The 26,299-nt window shown below is 40.6% G+C and overlaps 1 protein-coding gene across 5 annotated transcripts in view; it reads right to left on the reverse strand.

The window, feature by feature from the left end:
- The window catches only part of CEP72 (centrosomal protein 72), a 67,258-nt gene that overhangs the window by 6,305 nt on the left and 34,654 nt on the right, over positions 1-26,299 (reverse strand). For 2 of the 5 annotated variants that reach the window (XR_013345248.1, XR_013345249.1), the window contains exons 12-14: positions 20,235-20,361; positions 15,853-15,964; positions 12,188-12,618 (exon numbers count right to left, since the gene is read on the reverse strand). Coding sequence is in view for 2 of the 5 variants with exons in the window: in XM_077810895.1 (XP_077667021.1) it covers positions 12,462-12,618; positions 15,853-15,964; positions 20,235-20,361 (396 nt within the window). In the remaining 3 variants the exon portion in view is untranslated. Of the gene's footprint in view, positions 1-3,416; positions 3,531-11,448; positions 12,619-15,852; positions 15,965-20,234; positions 20,362-26,299 lie in introns of those variants that run through there. The other 3 variants (XR_013345250.1, XM_077810895.1, XM_077810894.1) reach the window with 3 other exon arrangements.

Below are 26,299 nucleotides of genomic sequence, written 5' to 3' on the forward strand. Positions count from 1 at the left end.
TAATTTAAAAATAAATTCCATTCATAGGTGTAGTCTGGGGGGACCAGGGGACGTTATCCCCCTTCCCCCCCCAAAACTGCAAGCCTGGGGCAGGCACTGTTGGCCTGACTGGAGGTGCCCCTCCCCACCCCCAAATACAGAAGTCATAATATGCTTATGATTACGTTAACACCAAGGCAGGGCCCAGTCCTGCAAAGCCTTACACATGTGCTTAACTTTACACCCTGAGTGCAAAGTTAAGCACATGCATTATGAGTCTTTGCAGGATCAGGGCGCAAGAAATTAAAGTGCTGACTGGGGGAAAAAAATGGATTTTTAAAAAGTGAAGTGACACAAAAATCAGATTTGATTCTTGCTTTAGTGCTAGTTTAATAAATTATTTTGAGTACATGATGTGCTTTAATGTTTAGTCAGTGTAGTTCTCTCACGCTTTAGGATTTTTCCCCAGTAATCACATTTATATAGAGCATTCAGTAATGGATGTTTTTGTCCTTTTATTTATGGCCACGGAAGCTCTAACAACAGCCTTAAAATAACGCATGCATTTAAAAGGGCAATTTTGCTTTAACAGCTCTTCTGCATGAGCTATTACATGATGAATTCTAATAAAATATTTTTATGAGTTCAGATTAAGTAAATATTTTACGCGGGGGAGACTGGCCAGGATAAAGCCACCAGATTTAATATTTGCAGTTCACCAAAATTTCCTAGTAACTGTGTGGTTTCAGTAAGAGATTTATTGCTGGTTTTCTGTTTGGTATCTTCAAACTCAAAAGCCTCTTCAAAGTTCATAGTTTTCAGCAGCTTAGGGATTCCCATCTGAAGATATTTTTGGCTAAAGCATGGCACCGGCACATGCTATTGATCTATGTCAACAAGAAAACGTGCTGGGGTTATAGGAGGCCTAAACCTTCAATAAATATTTTGAACCATGCTTGGTTTTTTTCCTCCGCTCACTCTATTCATTTTTTTTTAATTTACAGCACCTGACATTTCATTTCATGCTTCAGATCTACCAGTAATTTTTACTGACTTGGTTCGCGGTGCTGGGTGTACCCCCATATACTTGACCCTTCCCCAAACATCTTAAAACTAATTTGAAAACCAATTTTTATTTCTTTTAGGCTATTAACTATTACAAACTAAAGTTGATTCTTTGTGCCTCCGTGTGCAATGCCATATTGCTTGATATTTAAAGCATAACCCTGCCTTACAGTGATGTATGGATGTACTTGTTGGGGGCATCTATCTGTGTCCTGTTTGTAATCATGAAGAGGTGTTCTCTGCCCTCCATTGGCCAAGAAACAAACCATTTTGATCTCATAATAAGGAGAAAATGTAATGTGTTGCATGCATTAGCACATGCCCTCCAAACTATTAGCCTTGAGTGTGTGCCAAAGTAACCACACCTTTTTGTACAGCAAACTGGAAGTACTTTACGTACCCTGCCAATTGCTCAGTAGTGAGTAATATAATACCCAAGATTTGTACATGTTTGTTAGCAGGTGTGTATGTGTGTGTACCGACGCTGTAGATGTAACTAGTATTTGTGCCATATGCGTGCTGATCCAAAACTTTAAGCTACCAGGGCCAAATCCTGGCCCTTCCACAAAACCGGACCAGAGCTGTGTGGCTCTGATGCTGCAAAGCCCTCTCCATACAATGGAGGACAGAAATCCCTGTCAGGGCAGCTCTATAGCTCCTGCACAGAAGTCTAACCCATTCCTGGTTCTGGAGGGCAGCGTCCACAACTCTGTCCCTCGCTGGACTACGTTGCAGGGCAGCTACAGAGTAGAGGGGGGTAACATCACAGGAGCACGCCTCCCTGATGTTCCACCAGGAAAGGAAACAGCTATCAGTCAGGGCGAGGACAATAGGTCACCAGAATGGATGCCCGCACATGCCCGCCAGGCAACATTTTACAATTATCCATGGCAGGGAGTCCCAATTCATACCCTGAGCTCTTTGGCCTCATGCACTTTTGCAGCCCTTTTTCGTTAGGCGAGTATGTAGTTACTGTACAGACCACTACACCAGGCCAGCCATCCTCAGCAACAATCAGGTCAGTGCAGAGCCCATGTATTTCTGGGGGGGAAAGGACTAAAAATGTGTCCTTTTATTCCTGTGGAACTGGGCCTAAGGTGTTGGCCCATAATGATTACACAAGCCCAAAAAGTAAAAATATGAAACATCAGTGCAGAGAGCTCAAATGCGCATTAAACTCCTAATAAATGCTACAAGCCACGTAATCAAATTGGGTGCCTCAGTTGGACACCTAAATAAATCCCACATTGGCACTTGATGCCCACATGACCATTGGAGCACCCAAATATTTGAAAATAGGGCCTAGGCTGTTTTCATATTTTTATCCATAAAGGCAGCAAGAGACACTCTACTACCATCACAATCACCTGCTAGATCCCCAAAGCAATGGGAATATAAGAAGGAAGCTCTTGAAATGTTGCCTTTCAAACTAGTGATGGGGTAGCCTCCGAAGGTTTGGATGCACTGCAGACAGAACCTCCGTTGCCCAAGAACTGATCATGATATCAGGAGCCGTGGGGATACTGCAAGGACAGCTATTTTTTCATAGTTTTCCAATATTTCCTCATCTATATTGCACTGAAGCAAGAGAGGTGGATTTCAAAACAAGGTAAAAAGACAAGTCTAATTTTAGTTTTTGTTAACGTTGGAAAAAAAGGATTGGAATTAATTTGGGGTTTGGATTAGCTCTTATTTCATTCAAACTACCTTACCCCACATAAGCAGGAAAGGGGAAGTGGATTTTTGCTGTAACACAAGGCAATTTGATTAAAAATAAGGAAAACAGGCGTGAGTGCATTTGCTGGATATTGACACATGCATGGTGGTATTGAAGTGTTCTAATGCCACTCTGAAATGGATATTATACTGTACCACCTTTTCTCATGCATACAGATCTATTTGGGCAAACGTAAACAGTATACAAACAAATGCCAAGATTATCTAAAGTTGGTGTCTAAAGTTAAGCTCCTAAATTCCTATTTAAGTATCCAAATAACTGGCCTGATTTTGAAAAGTGCTGATCATCCAGCACTCTCCACTGAAGTCAATCACTCATCAGGTGATGAGTTAATTTTTGAAATACATGTATAAGCATCTGTTAACTTCCTGAATAACTGAAAAGTACATGGCACTTGAAGGAAGCCGTTTTCATTGTACTGTTAATTTTTTTCTGAATATATGTTTTAAAGAGACCCATCACTCAGTGGTTATTTCAGCCAGTGTTCTTAATAATGCATGCTCAAGATTCAATTACTTTTGATTTTTAGTGCCACATGAATAAAGTTATATTCAAATTAACTAAAAATACAGCCTTGAAAAAATATACTCACATGCCTCACATAACTCTCCATTTTAACTAGGAGTTATTCTACGGATGGTTTAAAAAAACGAGGCAAGACAGAAGGGTGATCTACTCCCAGATGATGGTGCATTATTTCAGGTTCCAGTTTACAGTAGATGAATTTGTGTTGGTATTTGCTCAAGTGCTATTTTAAACATATGAAATAGTTCAGCATGGGCTCAGTTAAAGACTGTTGGTGTTAATGCAGTCATCAAATACAGCCTTTTATTTTTCTGTGGTAAATTATTCTTACTAACTATATAAAGGCCTTGTGTAAAAGCCTGGACACACACAGAAGAGCTTAAAGCTGTTGACAAAGTACATTCACTAAGCAGTGAATTACATGAAGTTACAAAGTCAAAAACAACAACAAATTATAGTGTGTAACATGAGAGTGTTTTTCTCTGTGCTGGCTTCAGAATATATTCGCCTCAGCAGACAAATCCACCGGGAGGTTTTCCCCCATACTGCCAATAGTATAAAGTGGTTTGTTTGGCTCGAAATGCTGCAGATTAAAAAAATGGCCGATGATGGGTATATAGGTTGAGGTTTATCCTCATCAAGATTTAATCATGTCATAAATTTAAACATCACCGGAAAAATATATATTTATACAGAGGAATATTTTTTGAATTCAGTTTCTGGATGTTTTTTATCATTCATTTTCAGCCATAGCCATTTATTTATGCATATTATCCTTTGCTCTTTAATTACATCTTTTATCTGTCTCATCCTGTTCCAATATACACATCTGATTTGGCTTATATTGTCTCAGATCTACATATGTCTGGATGTGCTTACTGTCAGGACCTGCCCACTGGTGTGGAAGGAGAATTGCTTTGGCTAGAGTAGTAGCCGCAATCTGTGTCAGATAGTTGTTTGCAACATGGAGATAGGTCTTATTCTCATCTTCCTTGGAGCCCTGTAAAGCCTGATAAATAGCTAAAATTAATCTGATCATTTCTTGTTCCTTTTTATGTCTTTCATCTTGGCCCAGAAAACCAGGAAGCTGCTGTGTGCTTATGATTACCTTATAGTCAATGTTTAGTATTGCAAACATTAACATTCATCTGTACTAGCATACTGTGTCCACTGTGAAATTTTCAACATTGTAAAAAACTAAGATCATTTAACCTTACAAGTTTACTTTTTTCTGACTAATTTATCACTGATTTTTTTTCATTATTGCAAATGAACAATTTGAGTGTAGCATCTCTTAATGTTTACTGTAGTGGCTAAACATACTGCAGTATTTCACCTCTTGATGAAGGGAGCCATGCATTTTTCATTGCAGAACACACCGGGTGGAATGCTGGCCCCATTGAAGTCAATGGCAAAAGCCCCATTGACTTCAATGGGGACAGGATTTCATCCACTGGCTTTAATGGCAGGAAAGATGAACCCACCAGTGAGCCAAGGGGTTAATAGCTATGACAGAGGTTATGGGGGAGCACATCAGTAATTCTCTGTGCCCAGATCTTAGTTTCATTTCAACTACTATTCAGTCTAACAAAAAAAATAAAGACAGACACTTGAAAGGGAATCGTATACTACTAGTTTGTACTAGGTTTTTTTCAGGAAAAAGGAAACAAATATATATATATGCAATATATTTTTACACTGTTTAATAATGCTATAAAGTATTAAACATATCACTTTATCGGTGTGAATGTTAAAGTAATGACAATGTTGTGGATGTTTAAACCTTTTAAAGTTGTCTGGCTGATTTCTAAAACCACGTTAACCATGGACAAGCTACTTTGTCAAGTAAACAACATTATTCCTGATGTTTAGAGGAAAAGTTCAAGTATGGCAGTAGTCTGTTTAGCACTGTAAAAGCTTGTTTTGAAAACTTTTAGTAAACTTCATATTGTGTACGCCATTGTTTCTTAGGAGTATAGCTTTTCATAATGTATGCTACTGCTGCTGATTGTATAAAATTGTATCTTAAGGCGGTTAAGTGATCAATAAATCTGTTAATACATGTTAGCCTCTTGTTTTCATAAAGTAAATGACACTAACCATTAGTTAAACTGTCTGTTACAAGTCATTTTGTAATTTAGCTGTTAAGGTAACTGCAATAAACTACCGTTAAAAACACTTCACTGACTGACACCCCCACTTCTAGCTTTGAAAGACACATTTCCATTCAGCCTTAGTTAACCCCATCTGTCAAAAGGGGGATCATTATTCCTATCTATTTATCTTACTCGTGGCGATGTGAAGATAAGTTAATGATTGCAAAGTGCTGTGAATATGAAAAGTGATGCTTAGTGTAAGAGCTAAGCAATATTATCATACTAGGACTATATAATGAGCATTCTCGAGTTCTGAAAATATAAAAATGAATACAAGTTCATTGTGAACAGAAGTTTGGATAGTCACAGTACTTAAACTGGGCTCTGATCTCAAGCTCCTAGGCAGCTACTCTACTGTTGACAGAAAGCATTGTGACAATAAATGCTTTACTCCCAGGAAGAGCCGTCAATAAATATAATCCCTTCTGGAAAAGCAAACGCATTCCTTTCCTGGTGGAGCAAATGGCCTCTGGAGAAAGTAACTGTCCTGCCTGTTGGATGATTGGGCAGATGTAACTATCAGTGGTGCATTTGCTCACCCTCAATGACTTTTGAACCTTGCAACATCTTGTTTTATTATTTTAAACAAAAAAAGAAGACTGTACTCAATAAGGTTTTTAACTTAATCACAGACCCTTTATCCATAAGTATAAATACTCCTCAATGCCTCGCAGCTGTATGATAAAAAGTAATAGAATGAAGCTATTTCATCAGAACATACACTAAAATAGTATTCACAATTAGCAGATAATATCACAATAACTTTGTGCTGTTAAAGAGCTGTAGAAGTACTATGGTGGAAGCTGTACATGGTACTTTCCTACTTTATCACAATACTACTATCAAACTGATTGAACATGTTATAGTGCAACATACTACCGAATTGTCCCATACATACTATTGGAATGAATGTCATTTTTGCACTCACTCACTCAACACACCTATGGAAATGTCTTTGGCTAAAATCTGAGAAGTAGAACTGAAAACCTCCGATGACCTTCATTTCTCCACAGAGGCCTCCGACTGTAGCCAACACGACTGCCTCAAAGAACTCTGTTATTTGTGAAGTTGTGATTCCCTAAGCATGTGTGGTAGGTCACCCGAACAGCAGCAATCAAATAAAACATGACTTTTTGGAGCTTTTTTTAAATTTTTTTTTTAATAGGTCAGTTTTTTAAACTCAAAAACCTCTAAAGAAAGGGTGTTTTCCAGTCCACTATTCTACTTTACTGGGAACCTAGAAATTAAGGTTAGGGTTTTCAAAGGAGTCCAACTGAGCTGAGTGTCCAAATCCCACAGAATTTCAAGAGAATGACCTGCAGCTATTTCCTTTGGGCTTTTTTGACTGACACAATGAGCCTGGGATTTCCAGTGACATAAACGCAGCCTCTTGAAATGGGTATTTGTGTAATTCCATGTATATATCTTTGTACACACAGTATATGTATGCTGTCTATGCAACATAGTATTATTTAATTAAAATATGTAAAATTATCTTGGCCAGATTCTCTGTGCTCTAGCTTCTGTGAGCTGCATCAGAGAGGGGGATCTGTCAGAGAGCTGGTTATGGCTCTATGATTATCCCCCTGACTCCAGCCCCAAGTACATCTTAGAGCAAGCTGGGGGCTAAGCCAAACCACACCTGGTAGCTCCAGTGCTCTAGGGTCCATTTGCCAATTCATTTTCAGAGTGCATTATGTTCTGGTCCCTCTGCCTGCCCCACCATGCCCCTACTGTACCGGGGTTGTGGGTAGGAAGACAGAGGTGCTAGTTGTGCTGGATCTAAGACTGAAGAGGATCCCCCACACTTGCTGTACCCCTGCCAAGAGATTTGCATTGGAGTAGGACTTAGACTCTGACTCCTTAATTAGCCTGATACTGAAAAATCAACTCAAGTTCATTATGGCAGCGGTTCTCAAACTTTATTGCACCATGACCCCCTTCCTACAATAAAAATTACTCCACCACTTCAGAAGGGGGTGACCTGAGCCTGCCCAAGCCCCACTACCCCCAGTTGGTGGGGGAAGGACCAAAGCTGAAGCCTGAGGGCTTCTGCCCTGGGTGGTGGGGCTCAGGCTTTGACTTCAGCCCCAGGCAGTTGGGCCTGGGCCCCGGAGTCCAGCACGTCTAACACCAATCTTGGCCACCCCATTAAAACGGGATCATAACCACTTTGGGGTCCCGACCCACAGTTTGAGAATTCCTGCATTATGGTGCACCAATCTGGTTGAGATACAGATTGTATAATCCTGAGATGTGTATATGAGACTCTCATTATCTGAGACTGAAGGCTCTAAAACTAGCCAAACATCTTTTAAGTGGTTATGCTAACAGCATAGTAACCACAGCCCCAAACCACAGCCACCAAAGCACGTGTGCGCTTAACTTAAAGCATGTTCTTAACTCCATCTCTAGTCAGCAAAGCACTTAAGCATAGGCAGGTTCCAGATCTCAGGAGGGAGTGCTAGACAGAGGCTCTGTGCTCTGGGACCCGAAGACTGAGGCAATGACGGGCCTCCAGGAGTTTAAAATACCTGGGAATCCAGAGGTTGGGTTCCTTCGCAGCAGATTGGGGGTTAGCCAACAAAGGAAGCCTGCCTGGGTCTGTGGCAAAAGCATTAAGCCAGATCCTGCCCTCTTGTACAGCTTTACAAACACTAGACCTTCAGTGGGATTGTGCAGGCGTAACTGAGAATTTGGCCAGCACAGACTATTTCCTTCACAACTAACTAACTACATAAATATTTCTGTTTGACTGCTAATTAAATACTGATAAGGCAAAAGTGGTGTGTACTGTTTATGTATCCAAGGCAATGTGGCAATAGAAGCTCACTCTTAGAAAAATGAGAACGTTTCAGTGCTAAATGGCCTTCATAAGTGAGGCATTTTTATATAGCACAGAGCAAATAAGCCCAAACGAAGTCCACACTGCCATTCCTAGTCAAAGGGCATTTGGTGCCTATAGTGAGGCCGGGGGGGGGGGGCCCTCCCAAGGACCCAGAGTGAGAGGGCCCCTGCCCTGAGTCACTACAGGGCCAAAATGTGCTTGTATGGATATATCTGATAAGAAGCAAATGCTGTGTGTTATCTGAAAGCTGATTTAGCAAACTAGCTCCTTTGCTAGAGCCCAGTCATCTTTTGAGCTCAGCTGCTGGTTTATTTATAGTCAGTTTAGCATGCCTAGAACATGTAGGGGTTACCCCGTTGGTGTATTTGTATGGAATCATTTAAAAGTAGGCTGGTGCTGTAGTACACCTGCCTCCATTTCCAGACAATTTGGACTATTCAGTGAAAGCTTCTCCCATAAATGTGATTTGTGCTTGTGAGTTTCTGCAGCCACGAAAACATTATGCACATAGCACATTTTTGGCGGTTTGTTTTTCCACAATGTAAAATGAGTTAGTGTACAAAACTTGCCACCACAGCTGGTATACAAGCTTCTGCACTAACTGCAAATACAAAAAATCATTCAACATCAAAGGATGCTGCAAGCACAAACACAAAGGTAACGTCGTTGTTACTGTAGCTGGAACACGTTGAGCAAGTGTACCTAACTCCCCCGGTCCGCTGCACCTTCTTGTTTGTCCATTTGTATATCCCTGGTCTAGTTCCCCAAATCAGTCCATGGATTTATGAAATTACATAGATGAGATGGACAAGACCAATTTCCTTTCCTAAGCCATGAAATGCTAGCAGTAAATGGTGCTTATGCTACATCTCACCCTGGCTTAGATGCTGATTCTTATTTTTCTATTTGTTTTCATACCATTAACATATGTCTTCATGACACAGGTACCCTAAGTGATCAGCACTTGAGTCTGAGGCCCCGAGTTAGTGTAGCCCAGGCGTGAGCAGCCACAATGCAAAGCCATACCTCAGTTACTCTGTCATCAATGATGCTGCACTTCTCCATTTGTCACTATAGCTTCTGGGGGCATATCCCATGGTTCTTTATGCTGCTGTAAGTGCTAGGATTCTTTCCTAGTGAATTATGGGCAAGCTTGTTTGTCCTTCTGGGCATATGGGGGGGAATTGTGGGAAGGCAGTGGAGGACTCTCAGTGCTGAAGTGAGTCAGTTTGTATGCTCACAGCAAAGTCAGCTGGTTACCACTCAGAATGAAAGCAGGCTCTAACCCATACTCCCAGCTGTGCCTGAATGCAAGCACCACTAAATTCAGGTGAGATGTTTGTGTCTGTGGATGAGAGGGGGCTACAGGGGCAACACGTGACTAAGAACCTGAGCTAACTGTACTGTGAGGACATACCCTCAGACGACAGGGGCAATTTCTATGCTTTGAGACTTCTTTTCTTCCCTAGTTTCCCTTTTGCTCCTGTTCACTTTTTGTGCTTTTCCTTTCCTCCCCCTGCCCTTATTTATGGTAATTGAAATGACTTCTGTTTACTTCAGTTTCTTATATTCACAATCCTTTTCACCCAGCTAGAAACCCAAGTCCCTTTCCCTCTCTAACAGCAACCATCACTGGGAGCTTACAAACAGGGTTTTGGCTAATTTATTGCAAATGTGTTTACATCACTCATGGATAATCCCTCCTTCTTCAAGCTCTGTCCATTGTAAGAGTGAGTTCCTTGGCCTTACCTCTGCCATTTAGGGTGTAAATATTATGCTAATATTAAGGTGGAAATTTGCACCAGGAAAAAGTAATGATCTGCTGGCTTTACATTATGTGCACAATCTCTTAGTATTTACAATGTATTTATACAATACTATGCATTATGGAGTATCACCAAAGACTTTATCATTTATATTTATGCTGTGTTATTGGAGCTGTATTGCTCCCAGGATATTAGAGAGACAAGGTGGGTGAGGCAATATATTTTATTGGTCCAACTTCCGTTGGTGAGAGAGACAAATCATTTACAGGAGTCACTTCAGCCACCATTGAAATTGGTCTATGGGGCTGGAAAACAGTACATAGCAACACTACACATCCATTTAAAACAGAAAGTGAAGCATACTGTAACCAAAGGAGATGCAAGGGGAATTGTCCTGATGGACAGAATGGACAATGATTCGAACTGGATTTAACAAGGAGGCTGGGGCTAACACTTCAACCCTTGCATAAAAAGGTTCAAAGTATCTACAGTGAGAGTAAGCTGGCAGGATATTGGAAAGGAAGCTTCATTCCCGTTAGAGGCGCTATTAATGTTATGCTAACACAGAGGTTCAGGACCAGCCAAAGGGAAAGGGCAACTTTCTGAATCACCTACAGCCTTTCTTGCAGCATGGGCATGTTGGCAACTTTTTTTTTTTTTTTAAATTGAGGGGTAGGGGAGAAGCTAGAGGTTTTTTAAAAAAACAAACAAAAACCAGCTGTTTAATGAATAGTTTTGTACCATGACTAAATCGGTCCAAATTTTAATAAAATTAGATAAATGAGCTTCTGTTCCAAGCTCAACGTTTCATTCCTTTATTAACCCGATCCCACAGCCTAGCTGTCTATATCCAGGCAGCGTCATGGGAATTTGTTCCACAGCTTCTATCTAAATAGGAGCTAGACCCAACCCTGCTTATCATATTCAGACTGGCCATGAATCCTGCCAGTCATGACCCAGTGACAGCCCACATGATGAATATGATTAATGAGAGCTTAAGTTACCATGAATGTACAGGCGACTGCTATTAGTACATAGGTATGATTTTTGTTTTAGGTTTGTTTATGTATTAAGTTCCTTGGAAAGAGTCCAAAAAGGAAAAGCATATATAGCGGTCTCCTGGGAACTGGCACATTCAAATGTTAAATATTAATTAAAAATACCGGTCCTGATTATTACATAATTTACAATCTCTTACTTATGGGAAGTCTCAAGTACAAGAATCCTTTTGACTAATCCAACTACAAAAAAACCCTTCATTTTTTAAAGTTACATGTACACTTTTAATATTGCTTAACTCAAGAATAGCTGTTAGTAAAAGTGACTTGTATTTAGTATGTATCAGAACTGAGTAATTAGTAGGAGATCAAATAATTTCAATTTCTTTTATTAGAAAAAGATAACGAGAAAAATATTCAAGAAAGTTATGAATCAGACTACAGTAAAAAACAGATTATACCTGATCCATTTATATTGCAGAAGAGAGTAAGCTGCATCACATATTAACTGCTAATTATTTTTTAAAAATCCGACAAGATTATTTACTGCACATTTGACAGGGGAATTTTCTGCTGACTCGAGTCCACCCTCTTTGTGCTGCCTGAGAGTCCAGAGAGGGTGGGTCTCAGTAGAGAATGTGACTCTTACTGTACTTGTAAGTGAAAGAGTACAGCTCATACTCAGTAAGGTTATGGAGAGTAAAATAAAAGCTTTAGACAATAATGGCTGTATAGGGAAAATGTTTGATAGTGTTATTTGTAATGGAATAACTAAAGTAACTATCAATCACACATAGGCCAAAGGACTATCACAGATACATTCTTTGTAAAGTTTCACCTCTTGGTACAGGTGCTCATCCACAGTGAAATTGAAAGAGCAAGCAGTAAATATTTTCTTTCCCTAAAATGTTTCCCTTCTAAACCATGTTTAATATTACATTTGATAATATGGACAGCAGTACCCAGTGCATAAGTACAGATCAGTGCTATAATTCAACTTATGTTACACTACATTTATATATAAAAAATATGTGCTATGTCCTTCTGAACTATCTCAGCCATTGGCACTTATGGCCCTGATTTCAAGATAATAGTTCTAATTTTGAACTCACATTTAGCTTTAGGTAGCTCTGACTTCTGGACTGAAAGTGCTCAACCAAAATTTCTGACTGGGTTTAAACTGCCCTCATGCACATCCATGTTTCTGTAAAAAAGAAAGTGAAGATTTGTTCTGGAAAGTCTCTGCTGAACAATTTCTATGCACAAAGACAGAAAAACAATTCTGAATAAATAAAAGGTATCAAAGACATCAGCTCATGGTATAGTCGTAAATGTTTGCTATCACCTCTTATAAATCATTTTACAACAAATTTCCTTGTATTGTCACTAACACCTGCTGTTGTCCATGTTGCTATGAGGATGTTTATCCATTGTTTTTTTTAACTGATTGTAATTCCAGTGGAGCTGCTCAACTTCAGTCCTGTGTCGTGTACGCGTCTCTGCTAATTCTTGCAGGAGATGCTCATTGGTAGAAACCAAAGTTCTGCAAATAAACAATCCAAACAACTAATTGTGCTTATTATTTCAACCATTTTACTTCTTTTAACTTCCTTTCACGTTTCTATTGGGTGCTACTATTTCTTTGTAATTCTACTACAGAATAAACTATTGTGGCTATTTTTTTCCCACTTTGAAAGTGGAAAAGAAGAGAGACATCAATGAGAGATTTTTAGGAATAATTTATGACCAAGTAAACATTCCTTACTGGAAAGAATAGTCTCAATAATACATTTCAAATAGAAGTGCTCTCCATATGAACAAGTTTGCCTTCACTGGGCCAAATCCTCAGCTGATGTAAAATTGTATTTTACATTACTGAAGCTCTGGCCAACTAGTTTTTAGCCACTGAAACAACTATAAAATAAGCTGTTGTGTTAATTCTGAAATCCTCATAACTGCCAAGATATAGACATACTGTATGATGTTATCTTATTATGGTAACCCTCCCCCTTCAGAGTCACAGCACAGACTCTCACCCCATATGTTTAGGACACAGATGGGCAAGACCAAGGTTGCTTTTGTTTTTCCAAATCCAAAATTGGGATTTACATTCCATTTTATCTGAAGCTGAAGATTTCCCCCCTAGTTTTGTCCCATCTCCAGACCATGCTGAAAGGAAGTTATATAAAGCAGCCTTTCAGACATTTACTGACACTGATCCTAAGAACAAGTGCCAAAAATTATAAGTCATATGAAAACAAAGTTTATAAGGGGAACTTTTTCTAGCATCTCCCCAAAACAGAGAGACAGAGAGCAACTTACTAAAGCACAAAAACACAACAAAAAGGGACTGGGGTCATGCCCCTTCTATCCTTTCACCAGATGAGTAATTCTATAACTGGACAGAAACATTAATTTCTTATTAGTAGATCACATATCATTTATTACAAGTTTATAATATAAAACTGTTAGATATATTACAGATCATAAAAAGATGACCATTTAGTGGCCAGTAGAACTTGTTTCAGGTGATTTATACTGGGGACAAAGGTCAGTACCAGAAAATGCCAGACTTGGCTCCTAGCCAGAGTTTCACCATCAGCCCCTGGAGTCCATAGTCCATCCACCGCAAACAGAGTGGATAGGTGTATTTTCTTTAGTGTTGGCTTGAGTTCATCACGATTCTGGGAGTTGATGTTTTTTAGATTATCACACCGGGACATTCTGACTCCAGCAAGTTGTGGTTAACAGGAAAGCTCTATAGGCTGCTGAAGAAGATTCAAATCCTTTGTGAGGGATGCTACAGCCGCATCAATAGAATGTAGAATAGCAGGGCCTGCTTAAAGTGAGTTGTTTCTATGAGACCCCGTGGGATTTTTGCCACAGTATCTGCCACTGGTTTAAATCAGCACAAGTTGATCAATGGCTGAAAGTCATTACCATTGGGCAGAAGGCCTACATTACACTGAAATAAATTGGTTGTTTCAGTCCATCTCCTCAAATAGCATGTAACTATATCACAAAAAAAACACATAGTACTCAACCCCTCTTTGCTGACTGTTTTGGCAGACAGGGCAATGTTTAAATGGGCATGGAGACTAAGATATTCTCTGCTCCTACGAGATGATCCCGCCAGAATATGGCTGAAACTTATTTACTCGATTTAGAGAATCGGCCATCTAATCCCCAGGGTACTGTTCAAACGTAACACATTAGTAGGCCAGTGTGTGTGGCACTTGGCACTGCCAATCCCTCTGCTGCTATCTCTTCTGGGGATAAACAGCGTACTTCAGATTCTAGTTCTCCCAATTTGAAAGAGCACCACTATTCACTTAATTAAAATAAAACAGACAGCAATATTTACACCTTCGTAAAACACGTCTATAGTATAGTCTCTCTTGTACACCTCCTCTCCAGTGAGTCAGCCCAAGTCATGGGTCGCCTTTGTGCATTGAAACTGGAGGCAGCTCAAGCTGTTGCTTAGCAACCCATCTGCTCTGTCCTGTCTTCTTCTTGCTGCCCAGCTATTTTCCACCAGTGGGAGGGCCAGCCTCAATTTCTCCCTCTCAGCTCCTGTCTTTAAATACAGATTTAGTTTTTTTCCCCCAAGAGGTATGTGTGCAGAACACCAACATTCCAGCTCAATTATACAGGACCTAGAAGAAAATCCATCATCCGTTTTCCACCCCCCCCTTCCACACAAAATGCCTAAGATCTAGCACATTCACACCTCACTAGCAAAATGGATGTAGTGCTGCATCAGAGAGGCACACAAGGCCTCTAACCAACTAATTCCAGGGGGTATCACAGCACGCTGTACCAGTATCAATGGGCAGATTGATTATCACCAGATGGCTAAAGGAACAAGTAGAGAATGCACTTGCATTCCCAGAAGAAATCTGAAAAGCAACAACAAGGTCATCCCTGTGTACTTTTATAAAACATTACAAGATAGACTTCAATCCCCCCCAGAGAGCCCTCCTCTGGTAGAAGCATACTTCAGGCAGCGGTCCTTATATAGGCCCAGGTCCTGCTTTCCATAGGAGGGAGGAATTCTATATTTTGGGGGCTGATTCAGCCTAGCATTTCAATTTTAATGCCAGGCTAGCTCAATTAATTGACTTACACTAGTGTTAAGAAACACAGTGTTAATTCAAGCCCGTTATTCCCCTCTTTCCCCCTGCCCATCTCAATTTGTTGCTGCTTGTTACTTCCCAATATTATGTACTGATGGAGATGCCATGAAGCAGAATGGAAAATTTGTTATCTGATCATTTTCCTTCTGTAATTAACATTTTAATTCATCCACCCCACCCTCCTCCAGGATAGTAAGTTATTGAAGTTTCAATTGAGTATAAATCTATGCAGTTTAAAATTTGAAAAAACAAACGAAATGTTTAAAATGTTGCTCCTGATTTAGTTGTATAGTTTGTCAATTTAAGAGGTAGAGAGCTGGCTGAGCAGACTGGTTGCTAAGCATCATCTTGTGCTACCAGAATCTAGAGACAACTCAGTACTATGGACTAAAAATTTTACTATGGAGCAGTAAGGAAATCATCAATTAAACTTTCACTTGTTCATTAAATACTGAGACTAAAAGGCCTACTATGTTTACATTTTAAATACACTGAACATCTTCCACTCATAGTAAACATTTAACTGAGAAGCTCTGGTACTTTAATACAGAATTAATTTAAAATTTCAAAGTATTCAATATGCCAAGGATCTGGGTTTCTTATGTCATTTCTCTTATTTCTGACCAGGACCTTCAATATACCTATGACTTTCCTGCAACATCTCGGTGAGCTCCTGAATCTGATCATAGTGCTGAAGACGCTGTTTCAAGTTGATGTTTTCACTTCTTAACTGTTGATTCTCCTTTTGCAGATCTAAAATTCAAAGAGACAAAATATCTTAAGGAGGCTATATCTCTTGATGAAAATTCAACCTAACCTCAGAGGGGTAAATATTGCACAGTAGCATAAAATAAGACTGAATATCCATCCCTTGGATGAGACCTACAGTTGACAGCCTGACCTTTTGTGCCAGTTAAAGATCCCAAAATATTCTTCATGGACCTGAAGTCATGTCAATGACAGGCTTTCCACTGATTTCAGTGCAGTTGGGTCGATCTCCAAAATTAAGGGCATTAAAGCCAGTGCCCTGGCCAAATTTAACTTACATTTTAACTATAAACCTCCCCTTGCAGTTTCCATCTGGCTGGCCCCTGTGAATGAAGCAGGTCCAGCTCCCTTGTGCCAGAGCAAGTGTTCCCATTTTGCCAATTAGGAGGGTAAGGCAGCTATAAAGGATCAGAGAGAGAGCTGATGAATCAGAAGCTGTGAAGATGAGGGTAGGTGAGGATTGCCTGGCGGTGAGGAAGAAGGCAGGTAAGCTGCTGCAGACTGTACATTTGGGGGCTGGGAGAAGGCTGAAGGCCAAGAGAACAGCAAGAGGGATTTGCTGGGTCATGGTGGGAAGATGAGGAGAAGGAGAAGAATAAGCAGAAGCAGCCTGCTGGCTCAAGCCAGAGAGCTGGAGCCAAGGGCTGGAGAAGGTTGAAGGCAGGGGAGCAGATTACCTGCTGACATTTCCAGACCTACAGAGCTGGACCCAGAAGAAAAATGAGTAACTCAACCAGAGGTTAGGGGTCTATTACAGGAGTGGGTGGATGAGGTTCTGTAGCCTACAATGTACAGAAGGTCAGACTAGATCATCATGATTGTGTGAGGGATGCTCCCTGGCAAGGAAGCTCCCAGCAGAGAGGCTGTGGGAGTTCCACCAGCTCTCCCTAGAAGGCACTACAGTTGAAAGGGTTATGGGGCGGCCTGGTGTAAGGTCAGGAGAGAATGGCACTGGAGAGCTGGGACATAGTGAGGGATGCTGGACCGGTATGTTGCAAGTACTGTTTTTGACTATGGTGGGAAAATATGGACTATGGCGGGAAAATATGGACTATGGCTGTGGGACATCTGTTCTAATTTATGTTTGTGGGACTTTGGGAATAAGTGACCCCACAAGGGCTATTATTACAATTGGGATGATGCACTGAACTATTTCTGGGGAGCCTGAAGAAAGGAAACTTAGGCAGCTGCCTGTCATGCTGTGGCCTGCAGCAGGATGGTGCTCAGGCGGGACTGCCCTATGACACCATTGTAAGTTGTATTTTCACCATCTGTTTTAAACTGTTTATAGTAGTATAATATAGTAGCTTGTTAAGTTTGTAAAGTGCTTTGGGATCTTCCAGGCTGAAAGGTGCTATATTAATATAAGAGTATTATGAACTTCAGACACATTTTTATTTCCCTAAGCCAAAGTAATGTCTTCTGGTTAGCACCCCAAAATCTTCAGGCTCCAAAATGCCAATACAATGCATTATATTGGTGGGAGGAGGGGAAGAGGATCAGGAAACCTTATTTTTATAGTTTTAGAGCTAGCGACGATGAGCCTAATTTACTTCAGATCCCTCTTCTTTACAGATAAGGTGAATGCTGGCAGTGGCCACTCCATAGTTAACTTGGAAGCTAGCCTAACTCACTCCTGCCTCCCAAAATAAACTTATCTTTCTGTGATTTTGAAGAGTTATATGGCACAGGGGAACTGTTTGAAAGTCAACATTTGGGAGATCCAGACTTTTTGTGGTTGTGTGTCTGAGTGAAAGTACAATTTTTCTAATGGAGGTACAATTTTGGAGAGTGCTTTTTAGCTGGACTCTGCTGTTTAGTTCTCAAGGTCCCTTCCAGCCCTACATATCTATGATTCTCTGAAACACGCTTTCAGATTTCTTTTCTTTTTTTTAAACTGAGTAGGGCTTTGTTTTTTGGAGGTGGATAGGTGGGCGTTCAAGTAAATTGTTTCCTGCTCTTCGATACTGAAATAATTAAATAGTAAAAGTATCTAGATGAAAAAAAGTATGAGAAATGTATTGAATACTAAGGCTCAGTAACGCACCAAATAATTTTAAAAAAGGACTCTGTCAATCATTTTAGACCTAAAATGCAGGTACCATAAAAATCTAAAGGAACAACTTAATAAATTACCATTGGTGTGCGCAACACAATCATCTGTAATAAATGCCCTCAGTATTAAACTGAGCAAAGGAAAGTTTCCTAACAATGAGTTCTAACTGCTGGAAACTCATCATGTAGAAAGCATTGGTGAAAAGCACTGATGAATGTTGTTGTAGTGAACAATGCTGCACTGACCAGGAAGGATGGACTGGATGATCTAACAGGCCTTTTTCCACCAGTTATTTCTATGAGTTTATATATGCCTCTTCCAGACGGTATACAGCTACCATTGTCCTATACATGAAAATGTTTGTTTGCCTGCAGAGATGCTGATATTTGCTAATTGGCTGGTTCCTGAAAAAAGTAAACGAGAGTATTCATTCAATTAAAAACCAAAGTTTACTCACATGGCATTTCCAGTCCTCTTTCATCATTTTTATGAACATTTGTCCAAATAAATTATGATTTTAATGTTCACAGAAAGGAAAAAGGTCACAAATTCTTCTGCAAATGTGAATTTGCGTTGAAAGCGCAAGGATGAAGTGTGAAATTGAGTGACAGGTAATATACTGGCTCTAGTGCTTTAAATAGAGACAGAGTTCATCAGTGTAACAGTGGAGCAGACTCAGACCAGGTCTACGCTATAAACTTACATTGGTAAAACAGTCGCTCAGGAGTGTGAAAAATCCACACCCGAGTGACCGTTATACCAACCTAACACCAGGGTAGATAGCACTACGTTGATGGGAGGGACTCTCCCATGGACATAGCTACCACCTCTCGTGGAGGTGGATTAATTCCACCAACAGGAGAAACTCCCGCATCGGCATATTAGCATCTTCACTGAAACACTGCTGCAGCATTTTAAGTGTAGACCTCAAGTTATTAGTGCATTCATACCTGATTGGATGGGTTCCTTGGCTTCCCAGGGACTAGTGGGGAGAAATGGTCATAGTAATTGTAAATGGTAATCCCTGCACAACTGGTGTTCTTTATCCCTTATCCCAGATTCTGGGCACTTCAATGTGTTGATACTAGACTGATGTCACCAGCATGTCAGGCTTTGTGTTACATGGCACGCCTCATTGTTGTCCTGATACTTACTCATGAGGAAAGGGGAGAGTGGAGTTTGTGAGTGGATGAAGTGCATCTTTTATTTGGGCATACTGGAACTTCGTTGATAGGGCTACTAGAGGGAATCATGTCACCAGATTAATAGTATGATCCACAGTTTAACACTAATAGAATTATTAATAAGGTTGCAGTCAGTGGACTTTAATCCATACTTGTATGCCATGTGTCCTTATTCTATTCTGGTTGGTACTACGCAAATTTAGAATCTATGCTGGATATGCAAACACACACTAAATAAGTAAGCATTAAGAGAAAATTTGTCCACTTTAAATGTGGTTTGGCTGAGAAATTGTTGATTATATCTTTAAAATAGTGAGCTACATCCTCCACTCTGCTGTAACCCCACTCTTTGAACCCCTCCATTGGCTTCCCCTTCTCTGTCACATCCAACATAAGCTGCTTCTGTTCACTTTCAAGGCCCTTCACAAATCAGCTACCACGTTACTTATTGTACGCTGTCAATCTGTTCATGCTTGCCTCCGATCAGCCCATGATGCCAGTCTCCACTGCCCAATTGTTAAATTTTCAAACAAGCACCTATGTGCCTTTTACCACGCTGCCACACATGCTTGGGAGGCACTCACTGTAAACATGCACAAAGCTACCTAATTCGCTACCTTCAAATCCCTCCTTTGCTGTGATGTCTACAAAAAACTTGACAATGGGTAGGCTGCTGGTGTGCACAGACCAATGTTGTCTCTGTTTCCTTGTACTCCTGTCTATACTTATCTATTGTCTCCTAGTTAGTTTGTAAGAACCTTGCGGCAGGGATTGTCTTTTTGTTTGCTGTTTGTACTGCACCTATCACAATGGGGTCTTGGTCTATATCTAGGGCCCCTAGCCATTAAGGTAATACAAATAATAATTGCCATGGAAGTACTTATGGAATGTGGCAGTACTTGGTGCGAGTAAAGGCATCATGATATACAAAACAAATTAAACCTAAAGATAGAACACAGCCAAGGGATTGCCTCTGACACAACAGTTATTAAAACAAGTGTTTTTAAAAACTCACCAATTAGTTGCAAATGTAATGAACTAGAACTGTCTGCATTTTTGACATTCTGTTCCACATTTAACAGATGAGCTTTTAAGTTAGTGTTCTCTTCCAACAACTGGTCTAAACGTTGCTTCAAGATATCCTAGTGACATTTAAAAAATTAAGAAAAACAGAACGAACCTTAAAAAGGAAATTGATAACTGAACATTTTCCCAGTAAATTATTCTTTGACAGTCTAAACATGATTTTGTAACACAGTAAATCATAAAGCAATCATCACTGAAAATGAAAAAGGCAAGACCTGGTATTCCTGCTTTATTTTGTTTTCTGTGACCTGGTTTCATGGAAAACAAACATTACACCAGTCATTGAATCACAATAGTCCAGAACTTGGGAAAGCCTGGTATTCCCCTGGATGGAAAGATATAGACAGGGACCCAGATTCACAGCCTTTATGGTATCTGTGAGCTGCTGACTGTCCATAGCAAGAGGGATTTTCCACAGGGTGTGAGTGCATATAGTCACAATGGTAACTACTATCTTCATGGATCCATGGCTCACAGTGCTGTGATGTGAACTTATTTCACAGAGTAATTATAACTGACCATTACTGCCTCGAAACGGCAGTCTAACAGCCAAGCAGAAGAGACAACTTTTTGCCAAACTTATCTATCTTCCTGGATTCCTTGTCAGATGGAGTTGTTTTGGATTGCTCAGCAACAGCTGAAGCTGCTGAAGATCAAGGACTGAATTAAGTCCAAAAAAACCCGTATAGTGCTGTTCACACACATGGTATAATTAATCTGGCTTCTTGGCCATAACAATTCTCCATAGCAGAGAATTGCTTGTGTTCTTTCATGTTGCTCTCAGGCACGGAGGATGAAGGTACAGGATGGCACAGGGATCCCATATCCCAGGAAAGGAAAGACTAACAAGTCGGGAAGGAAGGTAGTATCCTGGATTGACCTACAGTGCCAAGTGAAGTCATGACAGAATAATCCTGGATTGGATACAGACCACATAGGAGGCTGCGATGGGACACACTGGCAGGGAGATTAATGAGGGCCTGTGGACCCATCCAGCTGCATCTGCAGTAGATGTCAGGTGTGGAGTGGAGTGGAGTTAAATCAAATTCTAGTTCTCTTCCTGGCTGACCAGGAAGGGGAACAGAGCTCTGCTTCTCTCTCTATGAAAGAAGCCTAGTTACAATCAAGAGTCAGATACAGAACCATAAAAATGTAGGGCTGGAAGGGACCTTGACAGGTCATCTAGTCCAGCCCCCCTACCTCATGCTGAGGCAGGACCAAGTATACCTATACCATCCCTGATATGTTTGAATAACCTGGTCTTAAAAATCTCCAATGACAGGAATTCTAAAACTTTCCTTGGAAGCCTATTCCAGTACTTAATTGTCCTTATAGTTTAGCAAGGTATTTTTCCTGATATTTAAACTAAATCTCTCTTGCTGCAGATTAAGCCCATTACTACTTGCCCTACCTTCAGTGGGCATTGACAGCAATTAATTACTGCCCTCTCTTGTAACGCCTCAACTTGTCTCAAGACTTATCAGGTTTTCCTCAGTCTTCTTTTCTCAAGACTGAAGATAAAGTGTAACCTTTCCTCAGAGGTCAGCTCTTCTAAACATTTCATTTTACTTGCTCTCCTCTGGACTCGCTCCAATTTGTCCACATCTTTCTTCCAGCGTGGTGCCCAAAACTGGACACAGCTGGGGTCTCACCAGGGCCAAGTAGAATGGGACTATTATCTCCAGTGTCTTACTTACAACCCTACTGTTGATACACCCCTGAGTGATATTAGCATTTTCTGCAACTGCATTGCTGCAACTGCTCATATTTGAGATCCACTATGACCCCTTAGGTCCTATTCTGCAGTACTACTGCCTAGCCAGTAATCCGATTTTGTAGTTGTGTATTTGATTTCCCCCACCTCTTCTTAAGCGTAGTACTTTGCACTTGTCTTTATTGAATTTCATCTTTGTTTTCAGACCAATTCTCCCATTTATCAAGGTCACTTTGAATTCTAATCCTGTTCTCTGAAGTGCATACAACCTCTCCCAGCTTGGGGCCATCTGCAGATTTTATAAGCGTACTCCTCACTCCATTTTCCAAGCTGGGCAGGGATGCAAGCATCTTGGAGGACAGGACCTCATGAAGGATGGACAAGTCTCCCACCAGATGGGATGACTGGGCACAGGAAACTGATCAAAAAGAGTGGTCGTTTGAAGACAGTCCCTGAACAGAAGGGCAGAGTCCTGCTGAAGACTCTCAGATGACCCTGTTTTGAGTTCTTAACTCTTAGGACTCGAGTGCCTTAGCCAGAGGGCTAAAGCACCACTGCATCAGATTCTGTGAGAGATGGCAACTGACTGTCAGAGATCCCCATGACAAAATGAGTAGTGTCACAAGTAGGTACCACTGAGATGGGAACTGTCTGAGGGTACGTCTACACTGCAATTAAAAACCAGCAGCTGGCCCCGGCAACTGACTTGGACTCACGGGACTTGGGCTAAGGGGCTGTTTTAATTAGACTTCTGGGTTCAGACTGGAGCCTGGCCTCTAGGACCCTGTGACGTGGAAGGGTCCTAGAGCTAGCCTGGTAATCTGCACTGCAGTTAAACAGCCCCACAACCCAAGCCCTGCAAGTCCGAGTCAGCTGAGGGTGCCTAATTGTAGTGTGGACATACCCCAGAGAGGCCTACGACAGAATGAAGTAGGTGTACACATCACCTGATAAGACTGGATATCTACACTGGATCTAGTTCAGAACATGGGAAGTGTATTCCATTAAATGGAGACCTCACTTGATACCAAAAGCCTCACCCAGTCAGAAAAAACCTCTGGGGTCAAAGGAAAATGCTCAGTCACTATGCATGGAGCAGGTGATGGACTAGCCATGGAAGGGACCAGAAGATACGTTACTACATGGATTTCCCATTCCTCTTGAATGTGGAAAGAGTGAGTTATGACTTTCATGGCTAATACAATAATGGCTACAAAGGAGTTGCAAAGCCACTCCGCTGAACAGGTGAGTGTTCCTTCTGTCAAAGCTAGGACCAACATTCAGGCTGACTGCTGGCAGGCAGGATTTGGGTCTTAGATCTCTATCTTCTTCCACCTATAACCCCTTAAACACCCCTTTTTCCTTCTGAGACCCCAAAATCGCTCCATGTTTCTTCCATTACCCCTATATTCCAGAATTCTTTGTGCTTTTAGCCAAAAAAAACCCCTCCAAACCACCCCCCCCAAATCTCCCCCCAAAAACCCCCAAACTAAAGCAAATAAGTGTGCAATAATAAATAAGAACTTAATTTAAAATTCATTGTGCCATACTGAGCCAAAGCAGATATTTACCTTCAGAAAATAAAGATGAGAAATGGCACACTTTAAAATATATCAAGGTAAAAATTACACACACTGAGAACTTTGAAAATTGCCTAGTCCTGAAAACTGTACACTCAAACCTTATTACCGCAACCATTTACATTCAGGCAGCTAATTTTACAATCAACCAATAAACATTTTAACATCAAGTTTAGATTATATAGAAAACAACTCTTGCCATGTGGGGGGAAGGGTTGGCAACCTACTTTTGGATCATGAGCCTAAAATTCAGAACCATTGTTTTAAGAGGATAATGGAACAACCAGGAATAATCCAGATGGATTCACAAAAAGAACAAATTCAGACAAACTTGAATGCTTTTTTGATGGAATTACAAAATTAAAGGGAGGAAAGAGACACATTTGGATTTTAGTAAAGCATTTGATACACATGAAATCTTACTCTTATTATTATTTCAGCAAAAACAACGAGGATGAAGTGAGCTGTAGCTCACGAAAGCTCATGCTCAAATAAATTCGTTAGTCTCTAAGGTGCCACAAGTACTCCTTTTCTTTCTGAGGAGTCCTTGTGGCACTCTGTTTTTGCTGATACAGACTAACACGGCTACCACTCTGAAAATTATTAATTCAGTTTACTTTAAGTATGGGCACTGTTAAATTGGCTAAAAGAAAATAAGTCTCTTCTCGATTCCATGAAAAAGCTGCCCAGTGGTCAAGCTTAAAAATGTGTCAATTGCCATAAATTACCTTCTTTAATACTTGCAGTACTCCCTATACTAAGCATATGGACATACAAGAAATGCCACAAACATCAAAGTAACATTATCTAGGCAAAACTGCAAAGAGATTAGGCATGATCACTGATAAATGCTCAATTTCATAGGATGAAATTATTAAAAATTTGGGGGAGGAAAAGTGGTTCAAGCCCTCTAAAACACACACAATATATTTCATAAATATACAGGGAATTAGAAGTTGTTTTTAAATTTAGTAACTGTTTAGTCTTGGCATCAAAATATTTCACTTGAAGAGGAAAAAAGTTGATACAAGCTGCTTACACAGTGCATGCTAATGAGCACAGAGAAAATTAGCTGAATCATTCCTCTGAATTGTCTGACCATTTGATATGATAGGATGCTACTGGGAGTTTGATCAGAAGGTAAGTGCAATTAAACCTACATTTCCAAAAGAGTTCAGGTTACATAGCCAAGCAGGAGCTTTGGTATGCGATTTACAAATATTTTGAAGTATTTGTGGACTCACTTGCCTCTCCATTGCACTCCTATCCTATCACACTATGAAGTAGAATTATACAAGACTTATTTTTCTGTTTAACCTGCTTCCCTCTTTATGTTGCTGTTTTATTCTTTGTTTATTCTAAAGGCAAAAGCTGTTTTCATAAAGCATGGCCTAAGGCAATCGTGCATTTGAATGCCAACTTTTGCATGCAAATCAAGTTTTTATATGCACAATAGACCTATAAATACCCACGCAATAGCATGTGCAAACAGCTGATTGCCTGCTCAAGTGTGCATACAACCTTGTAAAATTTTACATGGAGGCAACAAAAACATCTGCATAAACTGAATAATCACAAAAATAGATGGGAGGTGGAGGAATTGGACAATAAATCAAGATTAATATGGTATTGGATATCCTGGGTTGAAACTATCAGTGAAATGCCCCAGAGGGAGAGGGCCAAGGACAGAGTCTTGTGGCTCTCTGTAATAGAAAGAATAGCTGGTAGATGTGATGCTCTCTCCAGAAGAGCAACAGAAGAAACCCACTTTTTCCCAGAGGCAAGTAATTCTAACAGAATAGCAAAATATCAAGAATGACCTGTTCAGTAGGTCAAATTTGATGAGAAGATAGGGGGATGATATGAGGCAAGGCAGGTAAATCACCAAAAGGGCAGTCTCACTGTTGTGAGATTTGCAAATTAGTTAGCTAGATGTTAGAATGAAGAAAGAAAAAAGACTGCCTTTTCTCAGAGTCTTGCTGAAAAAAGGAGGTTGGAGACAAGATGGTCATTAGCAAGTGGGGAGGTGCTAGTCAGGATTTTTGAGTGAGACAGGAAAAGGTGTCTTGTTGAAAGTGTGACATGCAGGGTTAGAAAGGCATGGCAATCAGTGATTCCAATCAACTGGATGCCAAGCTGAAATCTCTAATTGAGAGAGAGAATGGAGGTGCCTGGGCTTGAACCAGAAACTGCCTTTTTTTCATAAAGAGAATGTTGCAAATTCTTTCAAGTGCTCACTGGGGAAAGGGATAAAGAAAGATGTTTGTAGGAGGGTACTGATTCAGGAGTTGCCAGTTCACAGTAAGCTGTGAGCTCCTACCAGCCTTAGGCCCTGTCTACACTGGCAAGTTTCTGCGCAGTAAAGCAGCTTTCTGCATTGTAACTTCCAAGGAGTACACACTGCCAAGCCACTTCGTGTGCAGAAACTGCGCAGTTGCAGCACTGTAAAATAACAGCCGAACAAGAAGCAGACAGCTTTCTGCGCTGGGGGTACAGCGCCATGGTGCCAGTGTAGACACCCCAGGCTGATTACAGTGCTGCGATTGGCGTCTGAGAGATGTCCCACAAAACCTGTTCTTGCATCTCTGGTCTTTGGTTTGAACTCTACTGCCCAGCCCTCACGTGACCAACTATCATCCCCACACCATAAATTTCTTTGGAATTTTGAACATCCCCTTCCTGTTTGCTTGGTGATGTGTG

This window comes from Eretmochelys imbricata, chromosome 2 (assembly GCF_965152235.1).
Source record: "Eretmochelys imbricata isolate rEreImb1 chromosome 2, rEreImb1.hap1, whole genome shotgun sequence".
Classification (NCBI taxonomy): Eukaryota; Metazoa; Chordata; order Testudines; family Cheloniidae; genus Eretmochelys; species Eretmochelys imbricata.